At 51.3% G+C, this 17,077-nt stretch overlaps 2 protein-coding genes across 5 annotated transcripts in view; both read left to right on the top strand.

Annotated features, from left to right (window-relative positions):
- SCNN1A (sodium channel epithelial 1 subunit alpha) overlaps positions 1 to 2,203 on the top strand; it is a 28,191-nt gene extending 25,988 nt beyond the window's left edge. For all 4 annotated transcript variants that reach the window (XM_039874118.1, XM_039874119.1, XM_039874121.1 and 1 more), the window contains 3 exons: positions 150 to 205; positions 365 to 440; positions 815 to 2,203. In XM_039874118.1, coding sequence (XP_039730052.1) covers positions 150 to 205; positions 365 to 440; positions 815 to 1,195 — 513 coding nt within the window. In that variant the 3' untranslated portion in view covers positions 1,196 to 2,203. The remainder of the gene's footprint in view (positions 1 to 149; positions 206 to 364; positions 441 to 814) is intronic.
- Positions 2,204 to 5,841: 3,638 nt separating this feature from the next.
- TNFRSF1A (TNF receptor superfamily member 1A) lies at positions 5,842 to 17,066 on the top strand. The gene is made up of 10 exons (XM_039874122.1): positions 5,842 to 6,190; positions 12,577 to 12,727; positions 12,976 to 13,104; positions 13,307 to 13,456; positions 13,687 to 13,765; positions 15,299 to 15,372; positions 15,490 to 15,603; positions 15,897 to 15,925; positions 16,115 to 16,409; positions 16,531 to 17,066. The coding sequence occupies exons 1-10, from the start codon at positions 6,152 to 6,154 to the stop codon at positions 16,836 to 16,838; spliced, it is 1,368 nt and encodes a 455-aa protein (XP_039730056.1). The 5' UTR covers positions 5,842 to 6,151; the 3' UTR covers positions 16,839 to 17,066.
- The last annotated feature ends 11 nt before the right edge of the window (positions 17,067 to 17,077 follow it).

The following is a 17,077-nucleotide window of genomic DNA, read 5'->3' as shown; positions in this document are numbered from 1 at the left end:
TAAAGTGGAAAAAGGGAAGGACAGGGGATGTGCGTGTGTGACACTGTGGTCTTCTCTAGGTATATGTGTATAGTGTGTTTGACCCCACCCCCAAACTGTAAGCCTGAAGAGTATGGGATGACCCCATTGACACCCCTATTCGTTTCCAGGACTGGATCTTCCAGATGCTCTCCTTACAGAACAATTATACCGTCAAAAACAAGAGGTCAGTCCTACTCTGGTCCCAGTCCCTGGAAAGGAATCCTTGCGAGGGAAAACAGATCTGGGAAGAAAAACCGATACAATTGATTGGAGGAGGGTGTTTGTGAGGGTCCGAGAAATTAATCTTCTACCATTTCTTTCCACCCTCTGCCCCACTCCAAAGAAATGGAGTTGCCAAACTCAACATCTACTTCGAAGAGCTGAAGTACAAAACCAGTTCTGAGTCTCCCTCTGTCACGGTATGTCCTGTCTCACTGAGCCTGTGATTATCTGGGGAGTCTAAGTTGGTGGCTGTCAGGGAAAACAAGGGGTTGCCTTTGTGGAGGCAGAAGTGTTTGGGCCTTGAAGATAGAGGACCAAGGAAAGGGGTGTGTGCGTGAGGGTGAGGTTAAGAGGGTTGGAAGAAGAGGAACTTGGCTGGGGGATGAAGTCCCTGGGGGTAGTGGGAGGGAAGGGTGTGTCAGATGGGTATGACTTGTACAGAAGGGCCCAGGGGGCCACAGAGAAGCTGAGAGGGGTGGGTGGGGCCTCAGGTGAGAAAGGATGGGGATCCTCTGCCAGAGCCCTCCCAGGGCCTCTACCCCAGTGGTCAGTGTACCTTTCTCCCTCACAGATGGTCACCCTCCTGTCCAACTTGGGCAGCCAGTGGAGCCTGTGGTTCGGCTCCTCGGTGCTGTCTGTGGTGGAAATGGCTGAGCTCATCTTTGACCTCATGGTCATCACATTCCTCATGCTGCTCCGGAGGTTCCGAAGCCGATACTGGTCTCCAGGCCGTGGGGGCAGAGGTGCTCAGGAAGTGGCCTCCACTCCAGCTTCCTCCCTCCCCTCCCATTTCTGCCCCCAGCCCCCTTCCCCAACCTCAACTGCACCAAGCCCTGACACTTCCCTGGCCTTGACTGCCCCTCCACCTGCCTATGCCACCCTGGGCCCCTGCCCAGCTCCATCCAGCTTGGCAGGGGCCAGCTCCTCTGCCTTCGTTCCAGGGGAGCCCTGAGAGAGAAGGTCAGTGTTAGCCCCCAAGGCAAGCAGCTTCCCCTGGTGGGCTGGAACAAGCCTTGGTAGGATTATAGAATATCTGGCCTTTCTCTGAGAGAAAGCCCAACTGTCTTTGGTGTGGGGGAGGGAAGCAGATTGGATAAGGGGCTGCAGAAATTGCCCAGAGAACAGGGGTCAAGAAAGCTGCCCAGAATTGCCCTGGCTCCTGCCCAGTACCCTCTCATCCTGCCTCTAGAACACTCTGGTTTCTTTATCCAAGCGCAGACAAGTCCTTTTCCCTTGGAGCAGCCAAGTCAAACTTGGAGCTTTGACAAGGAACTTTCCTAGGAAACAACTGACGACCAGAATAAAATAAACAAGGGCACACAAAGGCATGCCTAGGTTTCCTACTCAAAGACGACTGAAGCCTGGCCACACTGCTTTCCAGTGACACAGACGTTCGCTCCTCTTCTTGAACTTCGGTGGGGCCCTCCACCCAAAAGCCACCTTGGTTAGTTCTTGAGCAATTCCCCTTTCCCGACTCTCCAGAGCAGGGGCTGGAGCAGACCAATGTAGTAAAGGCTTGGTCATTCCCAGTCAGCCCCAGGACTCTTCCAGCCTCACGTAAGCCATGCACCAGCACCTCTGCCCTGTCTCCTACGCACCTCTGCACATTGGCTCAAACTACTTCCTAAGCCTGGAAGCTTTCCCCACCATCTGCTGGAGAACTCCTATGCATCCCTTAGAACTTGGCTCAGGCACTACTATTTCTGTGAAGGCTTCTGCCCCATCTTGTCTTTGCCAGAATTGATCACTTTCTTCTCCCCTGGACTCCCATTAGCACACCATAACATCTGTTGGAGTGACTCTGCATTTTAGTTTCTTGTACATTTGTGTCTGCCTCCCCAACTAGACTATGAGCTCCTTGTGGTCAGGCATTGGTATTCATTTATGTGTCCTCAGGGTCAGGCCCAGTGTCCCACTTGGAGCAAGTAGGTAGGTACTCAATAAATATTTGTGGCATAAAGAATGTCTGGAGAGCTGCATGGGGTACCTTGAAGTGGGTAGAGAGTGGATGTGAGTCCCTGGGCCTCTGCCCAAGCTCTTAGGAGGTCCTGGCGTGAGGGGTGGGGGACAGACCCCTATACCTCTTGACTTCACTATGGAAGTGACCATTCTTCAGGGGCCTTAAGAGAGACAAATCGTCCTGCTGGTTCCTCCATGGATGTTGCCGAGCATCTGCTGTGTGCCCATCACCACATTAGGGTGAAAGGACACAGATGTGGGTGTTACCCGCAGGAGACCTACGGGGCAGCGCTTGGGATAACTTCCTCTCCCTCTCCCCCATCCATTGTCTGAACTTCCTTTCCCTTCCTAACTTTAGTTACCATCATGAGTAACCCCCGACTCCATTCGCTGAGCACCCACAATCGCCACCCAGCTGCAGCATAACGTCCTCATCTGCCCACCTTCCCATCGACTGTCCAGTAGTGGTGGAGGATGATGAGACTCAGGCCAGATTCTTCTGAGCCTTCCAAGCCTTGTATATTCTCGTTCTTCCGTCATTATAGAGAGAGCAGCAGTGAGCACCCTCTCAGCTTTTAATAGGAGAGAAATTGAGGGATGTCATAGAAGAGCCCTAATTTTCAGACCCCTGGTTTCTTCCCCCACTCCAGCATCAGACCTGGAACCCAGAAGCCACCCTTCCTCGTCATCTTTGGGGACACTTCCTTTGCTGCCCTGGTCTTACTCCCCTCAATTATAGTCTCCTTGTCCTGAGGAGCCAAGTGAATCTTGGGGAAAGAGGAAGAGCTGTTGAAGGGAATGGAGAGATTAAAAAAGGTTGTTGACCAGGAACTGATGTGGTGCTTTCTGACTTCCCTTTCCTAGACTCAAGCCGATGAGGGGAACATGGTGCTGTTACAACAGGCTCTTTTGTCAGAGCCTCAGGTTCAGCCTGCCCTTGTGTGCTCTCTGTCACAGCCCAGCCTCAGCCTTGCCCCACCTGTCCCCAGCTCCCTCTCCTTTGGCTGTGGTGGGCAGGACCTGCTGGAAAAAGCTGAATATGTTATGCATGACAGTAATCAGCTCCCCCCACCCCCACCCCAACTCATCTGGAGTTCTCTTGGCCTGTGGGTCTCCATCCTGTGGTATTTCCTTCTCTCCATCCATTATCTATATGCTACCCCTGGACCTTAGGGTTTAGGAGTTAGAATCAGCATATTAGAGAAGAGAGGATTTAAATTGCCTCCTTTTCCTTATCAAGGTTAGCAGGAGAAGTGACTTGCCCAAGTTTATGATTCTTGCAGAATCTGCGTGGAACCTGGGTCTCCTTCTATGATTCACCCTGTCTCCCGTGACACATGGAGTTGGAATGGCAGGGCGGGCACGGGGACCCACGAGTCCAGTGCCCTTTTGATTACTCTGTACTGCTGTGAGAGAGGGAAAGAGAGGGAGGGAGGGGGAGGAGAGGGGCAGGGGAGGGAAGGGAGAGAGAGGGAGAGGGAGGGCGATGTGATGAGAGAAAGGGGCACTCTGCTATCTGAAGCTCTTTTTTTCCCCATCCTTTGCTCTGTAGACCCTAACTGCCGATTCTGTAATCCCTTAGTTTGTCTCTCTCTTATTTCTCCATCTCTCCCATTCTCTCCACCATTATTTCTTCCCCTGGAGTGACTATGGTCATATTCTCACCTCCTCCATGAGACTAGTTAGCTTTTTATATTCTTAGGTTTACCCACCTCTCACCATCTTTTTAAATCAGAATTTCATTGAACAATTTCATACCACGTTTCTCAAAACTTTATTTTATTTTTATTTATTTTTTTATTTTTCAAAACTTTAAACTTATTGAGTAAATAAGCATTTATCCTGAACAATGAAAGAGAGTCTCCTTTTGTGCCAGACTATGCATAATGGCTTAGACAGTTGGCACAGTCTATTAAAATTTCCTTGTAACGTTAAAAATAGGACATTGAAGTTGTTATTAATTATTGATACAAACTGTTAATATTGCTACCACTTATTGAATGTTTAATATATGGCAAACACTAAACACTTTACATGTATCTAATCATCAATGCATATGATGCGAGTAGTACGGGCATGTTGCCCGTTTTGTAGATGAGGAGCCTATGGCCCTCCTTGCTTCTTCACATTGGAAGCTGGGCATTCTAGCTCTTGTACTTAATTCTAATGACTGTGCTTCATCGAGAGCTCTGATTTGGGTCCACTGTACCACACTTGCAGGTTCCCTGCGTATTGGTGGATGTGAGCTCCTTCCTCTGCGAGGACAGCTTCAACTCTTCAATTTTTCAGTAGTTGGAGGATGGGGTGGAGTGAAGTCAACCTGAGGTGGGGGCATCCAAAATCCATTCTCGTCTCTAGGTGCTTTGCCCTTGGGAAGGCCACGTAGAGCCAGGCAGGGTGGACTCTGAGTTTGGGGGTCTGCTGGTGATCAAGGGGAGAAGGTTGCCAGGAGCTCTGATTCCAAGTCACAGAGCCCTTGGACCTCACTCTTCTCTGGTCTCCCTGCATTTCTAGCAATCTCAGCAGCAAGAGGACCCCGGGCCTGCGCTGGGAATAGAGAAGGTCATTGTGCTCGGAGGACATTTGGGTGACCCTTGTACCCTTGTGGGATTCATGTGGGAGATGTCCTGCACAGGGGGGTGACATAAAATACCCAAAGAGTCAGGGTGTGGAGTCTGACTCAAAGGGACAGATAGAAAAGTGGCAGTATGTCTATTGTAACAAAATGGGCCCTTGGATTGAAATCAGGAGTCTGGAGTTTCTGCTGGTTCTGCAGGGAACATGTTGTGTGTGTCTCTGGGCCTCAGTTTTCTCAATTATAAAATGAGAGGGTACAGGAGATTAGGGTCAGTTTGGATCGATGTACAGAATATATGGGGAAAGGGTGTGGGAATGTACTCGTAATATCTGATAGAGATATCTGTAATTCAGAAAGCATTTTGACAGATACGACCTCATTAATACTCGTCACATCACTTTCCCGTGTTGGTGGGCTAGGCATCATTCCTGTCATCTAATAATGGGGAGCCTAGGCCCAGCGAAGGTGTCCCGCTTGAGGTCCCACCATTGTTCGATGGCGGAGCCAGGATCAGCAGCGGAAGAACCCAGCCAGGCACAGACTGAGGTTTGGATTAGAGGGGTAAATTTCCAAGAAAGTGAGAGATTAGAACATCGGGGAGAGCTCTGAGAAAAAGGGAAGAGTTATTAAGAAACACTGGGTATTTGTCATGTATCAGACACTCACCTGTCCTGTTTCAATAAATACTTACAGCAACCACTTGAGATAGGTTCTCTCCATTTTGCAAATTGCAGAACAGCCTGAGAGAGTTTAGGTTGTTTGTCCAAGACCACCCAGCTAAAATGTAAAGGATTCTGAACTAGAACCCAGTGAATTTAACTCCAAAGCTGTGGGTCTTTCTTTTGCTGTTCATTTGAGAAAGGCCAGGTGATGGGGGTGAGGATGAAGGGGACTTGTTGCCCCTTGGTGTTTGGTTGGGAGTGCTCAGATTAGTGGGTCAGGGGCACAAGGCAGGTGGATCCAAAACTCCGGACTGACTGCTCTACAAAGGGTTAAGGAAGCTTTGCCCCCTCCTCCGGCCTCCTCCCTCCTCCTCCCTCCACCTACTGCCTCCTCCCCCGAGCTCTTCCTGTGCCGCTGTTGCGACACCCTTCTGCCTCTCTCCCTTCCCCTCCCACCTCCTCTTTCCTCCTCTGCTTTAATTTTCTCGGAGTTTTGTGGACTCAGGCTTCGGTTCTGGCCTTCGGGATTTGAGGCCTCTGGGACCAGGCCGTGATCTCCATTCCAATCTCAGTCCTCAACTCCTCTAACCAAGGCCCAGGCTCCACTTGGGACCTCCCGACCCGCTCAATCTGGGACTCTGCCTGCTGCCGTCACTGCCGCCACTGCCTGAGCCCTCATGGGGGAGTGAGAGGCCACAGCTGGCCAGACATGGGCCTCCCCACCGTGCCTGGCTTGCTGCTGCCACTGGTGAGACCAGGGTCGAAGGGCGGAGTGGGCTGGTGGGCGACGGGCACCGCTGGCTGTCAGGAATGGACCCTTGCCAGGAGAGGACCGTGGCCTGACCTCAAACTCTGCCAGAAGCCTAGGTTTCCCTATTCCTCCGCCCGCCCCGAGTCAAAGGCAAGGGGGACGTTTGAAAGGCAGGAAGGGAAAGGAGCACGGACCCCTGATAGCCAAGAAAGTTTGCTGGGGCGAAGGGGTGTCTGGAATGTGGTGGCCGAAGGTGGAGAAGGTTTGGTAGGGAAAGGAAAGACGTGGGAGAAAGAAGCTTAGTCTTAGAGTCCGGTTGGTTCAGAACTCTGTCCCTCTGGCCAGTCGGCTAGCCCGGGGCCGCATTGGACTGGGGAGAGAGGAGGCTGCCAGTGTGCCCCGCCTGAGCGAACCCTGCCAGAGGGCAGGAGTTGGACAGCAGTTAAGTGGGGAAACAGTCTGGGAGAGGAGGTGGGTTGGGGGTGTAAGTTTGGGGTGCCATGTTGTGGAGGGTATTTGGGACTCTAGCAGACAATGGGACAGGGACAGGGCGGCCCTGCGGAAAGCATTCCCAGTGCTCTCCCCTGCCCGGCTCAGGTCTTCCACTTCGGGGCATTCTTCAACCTTTGCCTCTGGCTCAGCTTCTAGGCAGGTGGCCTCTGTTGGACTGACCCGCTCTCAGTAGCTAACACCAACTCCACCTGGACAGTGTCCCTATGTCTGCCTTCCAGGTTATCCCCACAGCCCTAGACAACAATTCCTTGGTTTCTTCTACAGCTCAGTTTGGGGAAGTTGATAGAAAGCTGTTTTCGTCACTGGAAAATGTCCCTTTCTCTTGCTTCAGCTTTGTGTCAAAGTACCCTTGATCTCCCTCCCTGTCCTGAAGCCATCCTGTGCAGATGCCCTGAGCCCCTCAGCACCTAGCCAGGTGCACTACCCACCCTGTGTTGGCCAGTTTCTTCTCAGGCACTGGCTCCCCTGTTGTTCCCCCACCTCTTCTCTCTTTGGGGTGTTATACTTTCTTACCCATAAGTCTCCTCAGACGTCTCCGAGTCTCCTTTTGAAACCATTTCTCTCTAGTTCCCACCTTCTCCCTCTCTTCTGTGCTCTACCCCACATTTCTAGACCACAGTTCCCCATGGAGCACCCCTCTCTATCCTGGTCTCACTATTCTGGTTCTTCCACCTCCTGTCTCCCCAGACCCATGTCTCTTCCCTCCCCTCAGTCCAGCTGCCCTGCCATCTTCTCTTCTCTCTTTGGGAGTAGATCACCTGGATTCAAATCCTGGCTCCCTCGCGTAGTAGCTGCCTGAACTTGAGCAGGTTATGTAAACCCTCCATACCTTAGTTTCTTATCTCTAAAATGAACATAATAGTCACTACCTCCTATTGTTTTTATCTCCACATAAAGTTGTTTTAAAGATTAAACAGATTTATATATATGAAGTATTCAATTTATTAAGTGCCTGTTCTGTGCTAGATACAGTTTTGGGGGCTGGGATTACAGCAGTGAACGAAATCGCTGCCCGTATGGAGTCTACATTCTAGTAGAGGAATACGATATAGCAAAAAGAAAGCACTTCAATAGATGTTAGCTTTTATGTTGTTAGTGTTAGTACCATTAGTAGTAATCACTGTGTTTGGAAAACAGAAGGTATTGTAGCCTGAACAGGTAAAGGGAAGTGCCTGGGGGCTGGGGCTGATCCGCCCCAGTTAGGGGTTTGACTACTAGGGACACAAGCTCAGTCTGGAGCTGGAGGGAAAACTGGAGGTGTGCAAGGTCTGGATAAGGCTGGCCATGAGCATTCCAATTGCTCACCGTTCAATGGGCAATTCAGAGCACACAATGTGTATGCATGTGTGAATGGGTATAGAGTGGAAGAATGCAAGACAGAGTGTGTTAAAAAAAACGGGACTTTGCTGCTCTCAAAAAGCTTATAGTATAGGAGCTAAAACAGCTCCCAGCAAAAAATGAATTCAGAGAATAGTGGAGGAAAATCTCCACAAAAGCATTGTGATGTGGTGCCCAGCTGCCTTTTCTTGCTTAGCAAATCTCAACACTAGTGACCATGCTCTCGTACTGCTCCCTGCACAAATTGCAGAGCCTACAATCGACTGTTTGACCCAGCGGAGAACTCACGAGAGCATGAATGGTGTATTTTATCTCTGTCTCCCTGGCAGCCAGACCAGACCGCTCAACTATTTGTTGAATGAATAAAAGAACAAAATATTGGTCAGATGGGATGAGAGAGGGAAAGCCTCATAGAAAGTGGATTTGGAGCTGAAATTTGAAGTCATCGAATGGCAGAGTGGCTAGAAAGAAGGGAGATTGGTATTGGTTTGAGGGAGAGCGGAGGAGTGGAGAGACAGGGTTTTGTATTGGGTTTGGTGGTGGCCGGAAGAAGAATACCTTAGCCAAAGTGGAAGGGCCATGTCAAGGAACAAGAAGAATTGAGGATGAGAAAATTAGAGGGAGTGGAGGAGGGGATGAGGACAGAATTTGAATGTGGTCCTAACGAGAGGAATTCATTCATTCGTTCGTTTATTCGTTCAGAAACGGTTCTCTGAGGACCCACTGCATTTGAGGAATGTGTTCAGAATAGCAATGAGGTATCTTTGCAAGGACTCATTCAAGAAATTGGCGATCCGTTGAAACGATGTTCAGGTCAGGCCCAGGGGAGGAAGATTCCCACACATGCAGGTGCACGTTGAAGCCTGAACGCAGATAAGAAAGTCTGTAGGATGGGTTGGAGCAGGAAAGGGGCTGGGGAATCTGCTGGAAGACAGTTGCAATAATCCAGATGTGAGGCAACCCATGGACATGGAGCGAACCTGGAGATCACAGAGGAAGGACTGGCAAGAGGAACTGAGACTGGATGGCAGTAGGGACGGAGGAGGGGCTCTGAGGAAAGAAAGGTGGCAAATGTCTTGGCATTGGTGCGAAGTTGGTGGTGTAACATTTGTATAGGCCAAGAGATTGATGAATTTAGTTTGGATGGTGTTAAGGGTCCAGGGAATAGCCAAGTGAAGTATGTGTCTAACAGGCTAGAGCAGAGGTGTTCAAACTCTTATTTGCCTTCCTATCGTTTGTTGGTGCTGCTTTTACTTACTGGTGACTCTCACAGGGAGAGGAACACTTGTCACAATCGGCACTGAGGGTGTTCATGTGTCTGCATGTGTGTGGGATGGAGGGGGCCAGTCCTTTGAGAACTCTCCCGTGGAGATAAATAAATTCTATGGGGGGCGTGGGACACTAACTCCCTACTTCCCTCTTTGGGAATCACTGGCTTTACCTGTAGTGGAAGACAGATCAGCCATTAGATCAACCCATGAATCCATGTTTATTTTGCTCCCCCCAGTTCTGAGTGCTGGGAAGATACCCAAGATGACAGGACACTATCTCTGACCAAGACACTCTTTCTGAACTCATATAGAGAGTTTATGGTCTATTGGGGAGATCATATCTACTCACCCAAGATAATTACATTATGATAACAGCCCAGAGTAGATATAGTTAATTCATGCTGTTAAAGCTCACAGGGGGCTGAGCATCTAATGAGCTCGGGTGGGAGAAGTGTCCTTGATGGAGGAGGAGCTGCCATGAGCTCCCTAAAGATTTTGACACTAAATGAACACATTTTAATTTAATGGGCACACTCGTGGGGGAAGGGAACAGCTAAGCTGTCCCGGGAGGTGGCTGGGTCAGAGTTAGACCGCAGGGTCGCTTTCTACCCCACGCAGCAGCCCCAGCACAGGAAGTCACACTTTAAAGCCTCCCCAGGCGGAAGCTGTGGGGGAGTTGGAGGGGTGCTGGGCCACCCCCTCAACTGTCTCTCCACAGGCACCCCCAGCTTCCTGCCCGTCCTCTGCTCCAAGTGACAGGCACTCTGGGTGCTCAGAGCTCACCATCTGTTTTTGCTGTTTTGCTGCAAGGTGCAGCTGCTAAGGACGGTGCTCGCTGGAGCCAACCAGTGCCAACAAATAGTGCCCACTGCTGGGGGCCCCGACAGACCCGGGCAACAGTGCTGATTGTCTCACGTCCCTTCTGGCTTGCTTCCTTGCTCTTGGAAGTGGGTGTTCAGGCCTCTGGAGTTTTTCCTGTGCTGCCAGTGGGCTTGGGGGTGAGGCTGAGGAGTCTCAGAAGTGGCCTTATTTCCTAAGGATTGTCTGGGACCCCAGGGAAGTCCCCAAACCCAACCCAACTGGCCAGAACCAGAGTGGGAGGAGGGGAACCTTGGTCTGCTTCCTCCTGGAACTGGGGATGAGAACCCAGGGATCTGGTTTATCTACTGGGGGGAGGTTGAACAGGGAGGAGGAGCCAGGATGGGGTCTAGTCTGAAGGAAGGATGCTGAGAGGCTGGAAGGAACTGTGTGGCCCTCAGGGAGGGGTGGGTAATGACTTGATGGGAGGAAGCCAGGGGTCGTGGGAGACTTCCCTTTGGGATGGAATGGGAGAGGGAGCCATTTCCCGAAAAATGTGGGCCCAGTGGGACTGGAGTCCATTGCCTGGCTTTGAGGAGGAGGGGAGGAAAGAAGGATTGGAGGGAGAGACTGGCCCACAGGACGAAGGGAGCAGAGGGGATCCCAACTGTTGGCTGGTCCCTTCAGTCTTTATGCTGACTCATGATCCTTGAATTGCTGGGGAAGCTGCTAGTTCCCTCTCCCCTCCCCCAGATCCTCTCCCTCCCTCTGGCCTGAGTCACTGGGCGGAGCTGCTGGGAAAAGATTTCCCTTTCCCGGATCTAATTTAACTCCCAAAGTGCTGGAGAGGGAGGGGACACGTGGCCTGAGAAAGCCTCTTTCCCTCCCTCCCTCCTGGGAAGTTTATTTCTTATAGGCCAGAGATCTCTGGTCCCGGAACTGGAGACCCCCCAGTTCTTCCTGACTCTGTCTCTGCTGGTTGGCTTTGCTCCCAGCCCCGCTGGATAGAATTCCTAGTGCCCGTGACCTGAGATGCTGTGAGCTCTTCTTCGGGGAAAGCTCTTCTCTCAGGATCGGGAAATTCTTCCCATAACCACCCCAAACTCTTCCTGTTGCCACGGAAGCCCCAGTCCTGTTCTCAGGAGAGACGGCACAGTGCCAGAGTGGGCCAGGGAAGGCTGCTGCCCTCCGAGTAGAGGGGTGTGCTCCTGCAGGGGTTGCTGCTGTGTTTCTGAGTGTGGCTTCCCCTGTTTGTGTCTAAGGCCTGGGCTTCTGGGCTGCTGCAGCATCTCCCAGTGGGTGACTCAGGTGTGACCTGGTGTGACCTGCCTACCTGCCTGCTGGGATGTGAGGCCATTGAGGCTGCAAGGTTGGCTACTGGGCCTTTGTGTCCTGGGCTGGGGATTTTGCGATCTGATTTAGTCTGTTGCTCCTCAATGTTTAACATACTTTGAGGACATCCTTTTATTTTTACCTCTCTTATAGCAGAGAAAAAGAAAAATCCAGGCCTTGGGAAAAGCCAGCAAGAAACTGGTCAAAAAAGCAAAGAGCAAAGTCTAGATTGGAGCTCAACACCGACTCCTGGCTTTGCTGTCCAGGCACTTAAGCCAGAACTGGGCAAGTGACTCAGCTGCTGTGGGCTTAGCCTGAGGCTGTAAAACATGCCTTCCAGAATGCCCCAATGTGCAAAGACCATCCGTCCGAACTCCCTGCAGGCCCTCAGCTCCTGACTTAATGGTCACTTGAGTTGGATTACTAGCCTCTGGCTAGCTCTAATTGCATGTAATATACATGCCTTTGCCCACTCGGGCCCTCATGGAAACTTTGTCACCTGCCTACCCTTTCCCTGACCCCGAACTTTCCCTTTTATTTCCCTCCCCGTTTTCCCTGGCCAGCCTGGGGCATTTGTGCAGTTTTAGTGGTGGAATGGGGTGAAGCCTGGAGTCCGAGGGTGGGATCCTGAGTGAGGTTTTGAAACAAATTTATAAAGAAACTTCTTTTGATTTTGCACTAGGAACGTGGGAACATCACTCACCTTCACTCCAATCTGATTTTATAAAGAAACTTTTTACTGGATAATGTAATTCAAGAACAATTGCACAGATCCCAATTGTTCACCTCTGTGAATGTTCACAAAGTTAATGCACTGGGCACACAGCACTCAGACGGAGAAACAGCACCCCAATCTTTAGGGCTGCTTGTTGGGAAGGATCAGAACTGAGGTCACCTACCAGCTCCCAATCAAAATTCCTTGAACATCTGCCCTGTGTCCAACACTATTAGCGGCTATGGGGAAATAAGGATAAAATACAGCCAGGCTGGGGTCTAACCAGCCTTGAGTTGGAGGGACCCAGGACATTATTAGCACATAGGACGACTGGAGAACAGTTAAGTACTAGATCGCATGATGCCAACTGTCCAAACTTAGATCTGATAGGCTCTCCTCTACTGATTCTTCCCCAGGTGCTCCTGGTTCTGTTGGAAATATACCCCTTAGGGGTTACTGGACTGGTCCCTCGCCTCAGGGACCGGGAGAAGAGAGACAGCCTTTGTCCCCAGGGAAAATACAACCACCCTCAAAATGAATCCATTTGCTGTACGAAGTGCCACAAAGGTAGGAGGAAATGGTAACAGTGAGTCTCCTCAGTTACGGGCCCTGCTACTTCTTTTGCTTTTTCCAGATGTCCTAGAACCTGGAGTCCTTGTCCCCAAGTCTCCTAACTTAGCTGCTTCTCCTGGGCTGGATTTTCTGCCTCTTTCTGCCCCTAGAGACTCAGAGAGGTAGCCCAGGCTGCTCTCCTGGGCATGGGGCTCTTTCCTTGAGCTCTTGGCTGCAGCTTAACCCAGATACCTCCATCACAGGGACCTACCTATACAATGACTGTCCAGACCTGGGGATGGACACGGACTGCAGGGAGTGTGAAAACGGCACCTTTATTGCTTCTGAGAACTACCTCAGACAATGCTTTAGCTGCTCGAAATGCCGAAAAGGTGAGTCTGAGGAGAGGGCAAGGGCTCTAAACAGGATGTGTCAGGGTGGGCACTGAGAGGGGCGTGTGCACCTGTCCATCTGCGAGGGTACGCAAATCTGTGCTGCGTGTGGGCAGGAATGCACGTACGTATGTGATAGACTGCATGAGTGTGAGTGTGTGTTACAGAGAGAGGCTCAGACCCCATCTCTTTCCATCACCAGAAATGGACCAGGTGGAGATTTCTCCTTGCACAGTGGACCGGGACACTGTATGTGGCTGCAAGAAGAACCAGTACCGGAAATATTGGAGCGACAGTCTTTTTCAGTGCCTGGACTGCAGCCTCTGCCCCAATGGCACGGTGCACATCCAGTGTGAGCGTGGCTCTCCCCACCCCAGCCCCCTTCTCAGTGCGGGGTGGGCCCTGTCCTAGGAGGAGGGTCTCCACCTTTCTGCCCCGCTGCCCCGCGAGGCAGCACTTCCTACCCTTCCCATTCCTGCAGTCTGTGGGAACGCCTCCACTCTGGCCGTCTATCCCCGCCTCCCCTTTGGTCCCCAGGGGCCAGGGTGGTCTCCTTTAGTTGTGCTGCCTCTCTCCCCACAGGCAAGGAGAGACAGGACACCATATGCAACTGCCACGCAGGGTTCTTTCTAAGAGATAACAAGTGTGTGTCCTGTGTTAAGTGAGTATCTCTGCCAGGATCGGGGGCATGGGGTGTGATGGGGTGGCTGTGGGGAGAGCCACCAGCAGGTCGAGGGAAGCACTCCAGGTACTCTGGCTCCTACTAGCTGCTCGAGTGGAAGACAACACCACCAGATCATCTGTCTCTTTTCCCCTCAACTTGTTTGTTAAATATCAAATCTTAAGAAGTCTTTGGGTATAGAGGCACATACTCCAGGGACTTATAGTTCTTCTAACTCAAATATTCAGATTTTTTTCTTTAATTGAAATTCTTGGTTGATAATAGGGTCTACTACTGTTTCTAGGACACACACTCTTATATCTCCGAAATCAGACTGCATCTTACAATTGATGATGTATCATGGTTTAATTGGCAGGTGTGTGTGGTAGGTAAATAATGGCACCTCTTATTACTGATAGCATTTTAAGTTTGATGCAATATGGTATTTCTTCCCCAGTCCCTTTGACTCGGCCTCCTCTCTCCTGGCTCCACAGAGGCTGTTCTTGCATACTTGCTTACAAAGAAGAAACTCTGAGGGCTCTAAATTTGAACTGACCTGGATTTAAATCTCAGCCTAGTCACTTACTCGCTATGTGACTTCGGGCAAGTGACTTAACATCTCTGAGCCTTAGTATTCTTATCTTTAAGGACAATGACATCTTCTTGACGAAGTTGTTAAGAATCACAAAAAATAGGCACAAAGTATCTGACAAGAAAGTAGTTTCTTTTTCCCACTGTTTTATTTCTTCTCCTTGAAAGAGCTTTTACACCCAAACCATGTAGTTCTCATCATGAGCTTGTGAGGTGGGCAAAAGGACCTCTTCCTGTTTTCAGAGTCCTGCTGAGAACTCACCTCAAGTTCCTCCTAGGCCTCCCGCGTAGTTCTCGTCACTCCACACTGCCCAGTGACAGCTCCCAACATGGAAAGATGTGCTTATTCTAGAGTGCTTTCTGGAGCCCCCCAGCAATACGTATTTTTAACATTTTCACATGCACGCTTGACCTCTGTTTCAAAGTCAGGTATTGTCAGTAGCAGTGTCGTCTTGAGAAAAAGCCCTTTAACTTCTCTTTGCTACAGGATTCTCATCGGATAAAATAACAATTTAATGACAGCTACCATTCGTTGAACACTTACTGTATGTCAGGCATAATTCTTTCTCTTAATCCTCAATCCTGACAGGTGGGTAGGATTCCTGTTTTCCTCATGAGGAAACTAAGGCATACAAGTTATAGGATTTCCTTGGAGTCACACTACTAGTCGGTGACTGGGCTGAAATTTATATCCTGACTCTGTTTTAACTCTTCTTCTACACAGCCTCTTCAAGATCAGTTCTGGTTCTAAATGAAAGAGTCTGTGATTAATTTGTGTTTCATTCCATTGCATCAATTCTCAGGATAGGATAATTTCCATTACATATCAAGAGATAGTTAAAATATTTGTAAAGCATAGAATTTCTACCACTTTTTTTTTCTTTGAACCTGTGTTCCTCCTACGTTAAGGCCCCTATTTACCTGTGCTATCGCTTCTTTTAGCTGTCAGGAAAACACAGAGTGCACGAAGTTGTGCCTACCCACATCTGCAACTGTTAAGGACCCTCAGGACACAGGTGAGGAGAAATAACCTGATGCCCACCTGCGCCCTCCTAATCTTGCCCCGCACCCACCCATCTGGCCCTGCTACCTCCTGTAGCCCTCTCCTCTGACACAATCTGCTTTTCCTCCAGGCACCACAGTGCTGTTGCCCCTGGTGATCTTTTTTGGTCTCTGCTTTTTATCCCTCCTCTTCATGGCTTTAATATGTCGCTTCCAACGGTGGAAGCCCAAGCTCCACTCCATTGGTGAGTGGGGCCTCGGGGAGGGACAAAGGGTGCTGGTGGGGGTGTGGCAGGAGGCTGGGAGGTAAGACGCGCCAGCATAGAGGGCAATGAGGAATACATCTCCGCAGTCCCCTTAGTTCCCTGCGCCTTGGATGGCTGGTGAGAGGTCATTCTGCATCAGTAGTTCTCTCATCCCTGGGGCCACACAGGCCCTGAAGCATGTCACCACAAATCCCCAGAGGGCCGGTCCCAGCACGGGCGCCAGGGCTGAGAGAGGAAGTCAAATTTGTGACGTTTTGTTTCTTTTTCTTTAGTTTGTGGGAAATCGACACCTGTAAAAGAGGTAAGAAGCAACCAAGGACCTACCCCCAATCTTCCCTGACTGTCCATTATAATCTTGTAAGACCCAAATTACCTGGAATCACCCTTGATCTCGGGCTCCCCTAATTCCCTCTAGTCCAAACACCATCCAGAATAAAGAAGGCTGGATGTTTTTCCTCTCCCCACTAATGCTGCGCCTTCTCTCTTTCAGGGGGACCCTCAGCCACTGACCCCAGCCCCAGGCTTCAGCCACACCATGGGCTTCAGTCCCATTCCGGGGTTCAGTCCCATCCCCAACTCCGCCTTCACTCCCAGTTCCGCCTTCACCCCCAGTTCCGCCTTCACCCCTGGTGGCTGGTCCAAGTGCCCGGCTGAATCACCCCCCAGAGAGATGGCTCCATCCCACCATGGGGCTGACCCCCTTCTCAAAGCGGCTCCAGTCTCCACCCCCATCCCCACCCCTCTTCAGAAGCCGCAGGAGAGCGCCCACACACGGCGCCCAGATGGTGAGCACTTGGAGGGGAATCCGGGCCGCGGGGTACAGGTGGGCGGGGCTCCTAGAGGGCGCGTGCCCGTGGAGCTGGGCGGGGAGCCGCAGCTACAGGCTCACTGCCCGCTTCCTTGCAGCGGACCCCGCAACGCTGTACGCGGTCGTGGACGGCGTGCCCCCGTCGCGCTGGAAGGAGTTCGTGCGGCGGCTGGGGCTGAGTGAGCACGAGATCGAGCGGCTGGAGCTGCAGAACGGGCGCTGCCTGCGCGAGGCGCACTACAGCATGCTGGCGGCCTGGCGGCAGCGCACGCCACGCCACGAGGCCACGCTGGAGCTGCTGGGCCTTGTACTCCGCGACATGGACCTGCTAGGCTGCCTGGAGGACATCGAAGAGGCGCTGCGTAGCTCCGCCTCCCTCATGCCCGCCCTCTGCGAGCCCCGATGAGGCCACGCCCCCGAGGTGGGACCGGCTGTCCTGAGGACAGCCGCTTCCTGCTTCTGGGCTCCCAAGGACTTTGCAAGATGCCCTCTAGATCCCCTTTTTTGTGGAGAGGAGGGGTCTTGGAGGGGCAGGCGTGAGCTGGCAGCCCCTTACTTGGTGCTACTCCCTCAGTGTACATAGCTTTTCTCAGCTGTCTGAGCACTGGGAGCGTCAGCTGTGTGTGTGTGTGTGTGTGAGAGAGA

The sequence above is a fragment of the Pteropus medius genome, unplaced genomic scaffold (genome assembly GCF_902729225.1).
Source record: "Pteropus medius unplaced genomic scaffold, Ma_sr-lr_union100, whole genome shotgun sequence".
Classification (NCBI taxonomy): domain Eukaryota; kingdom Metazoa; phylum Chordata; class Mammalia; order Chiroptera; family Pteropodidae; genus Pteropus; species Pteropus medius.
The sequence above is the reverse complement of the archived record's forward strand: the minus strand, read 5'-3'. Positions and strand labels throughout refer to the sequence as shown.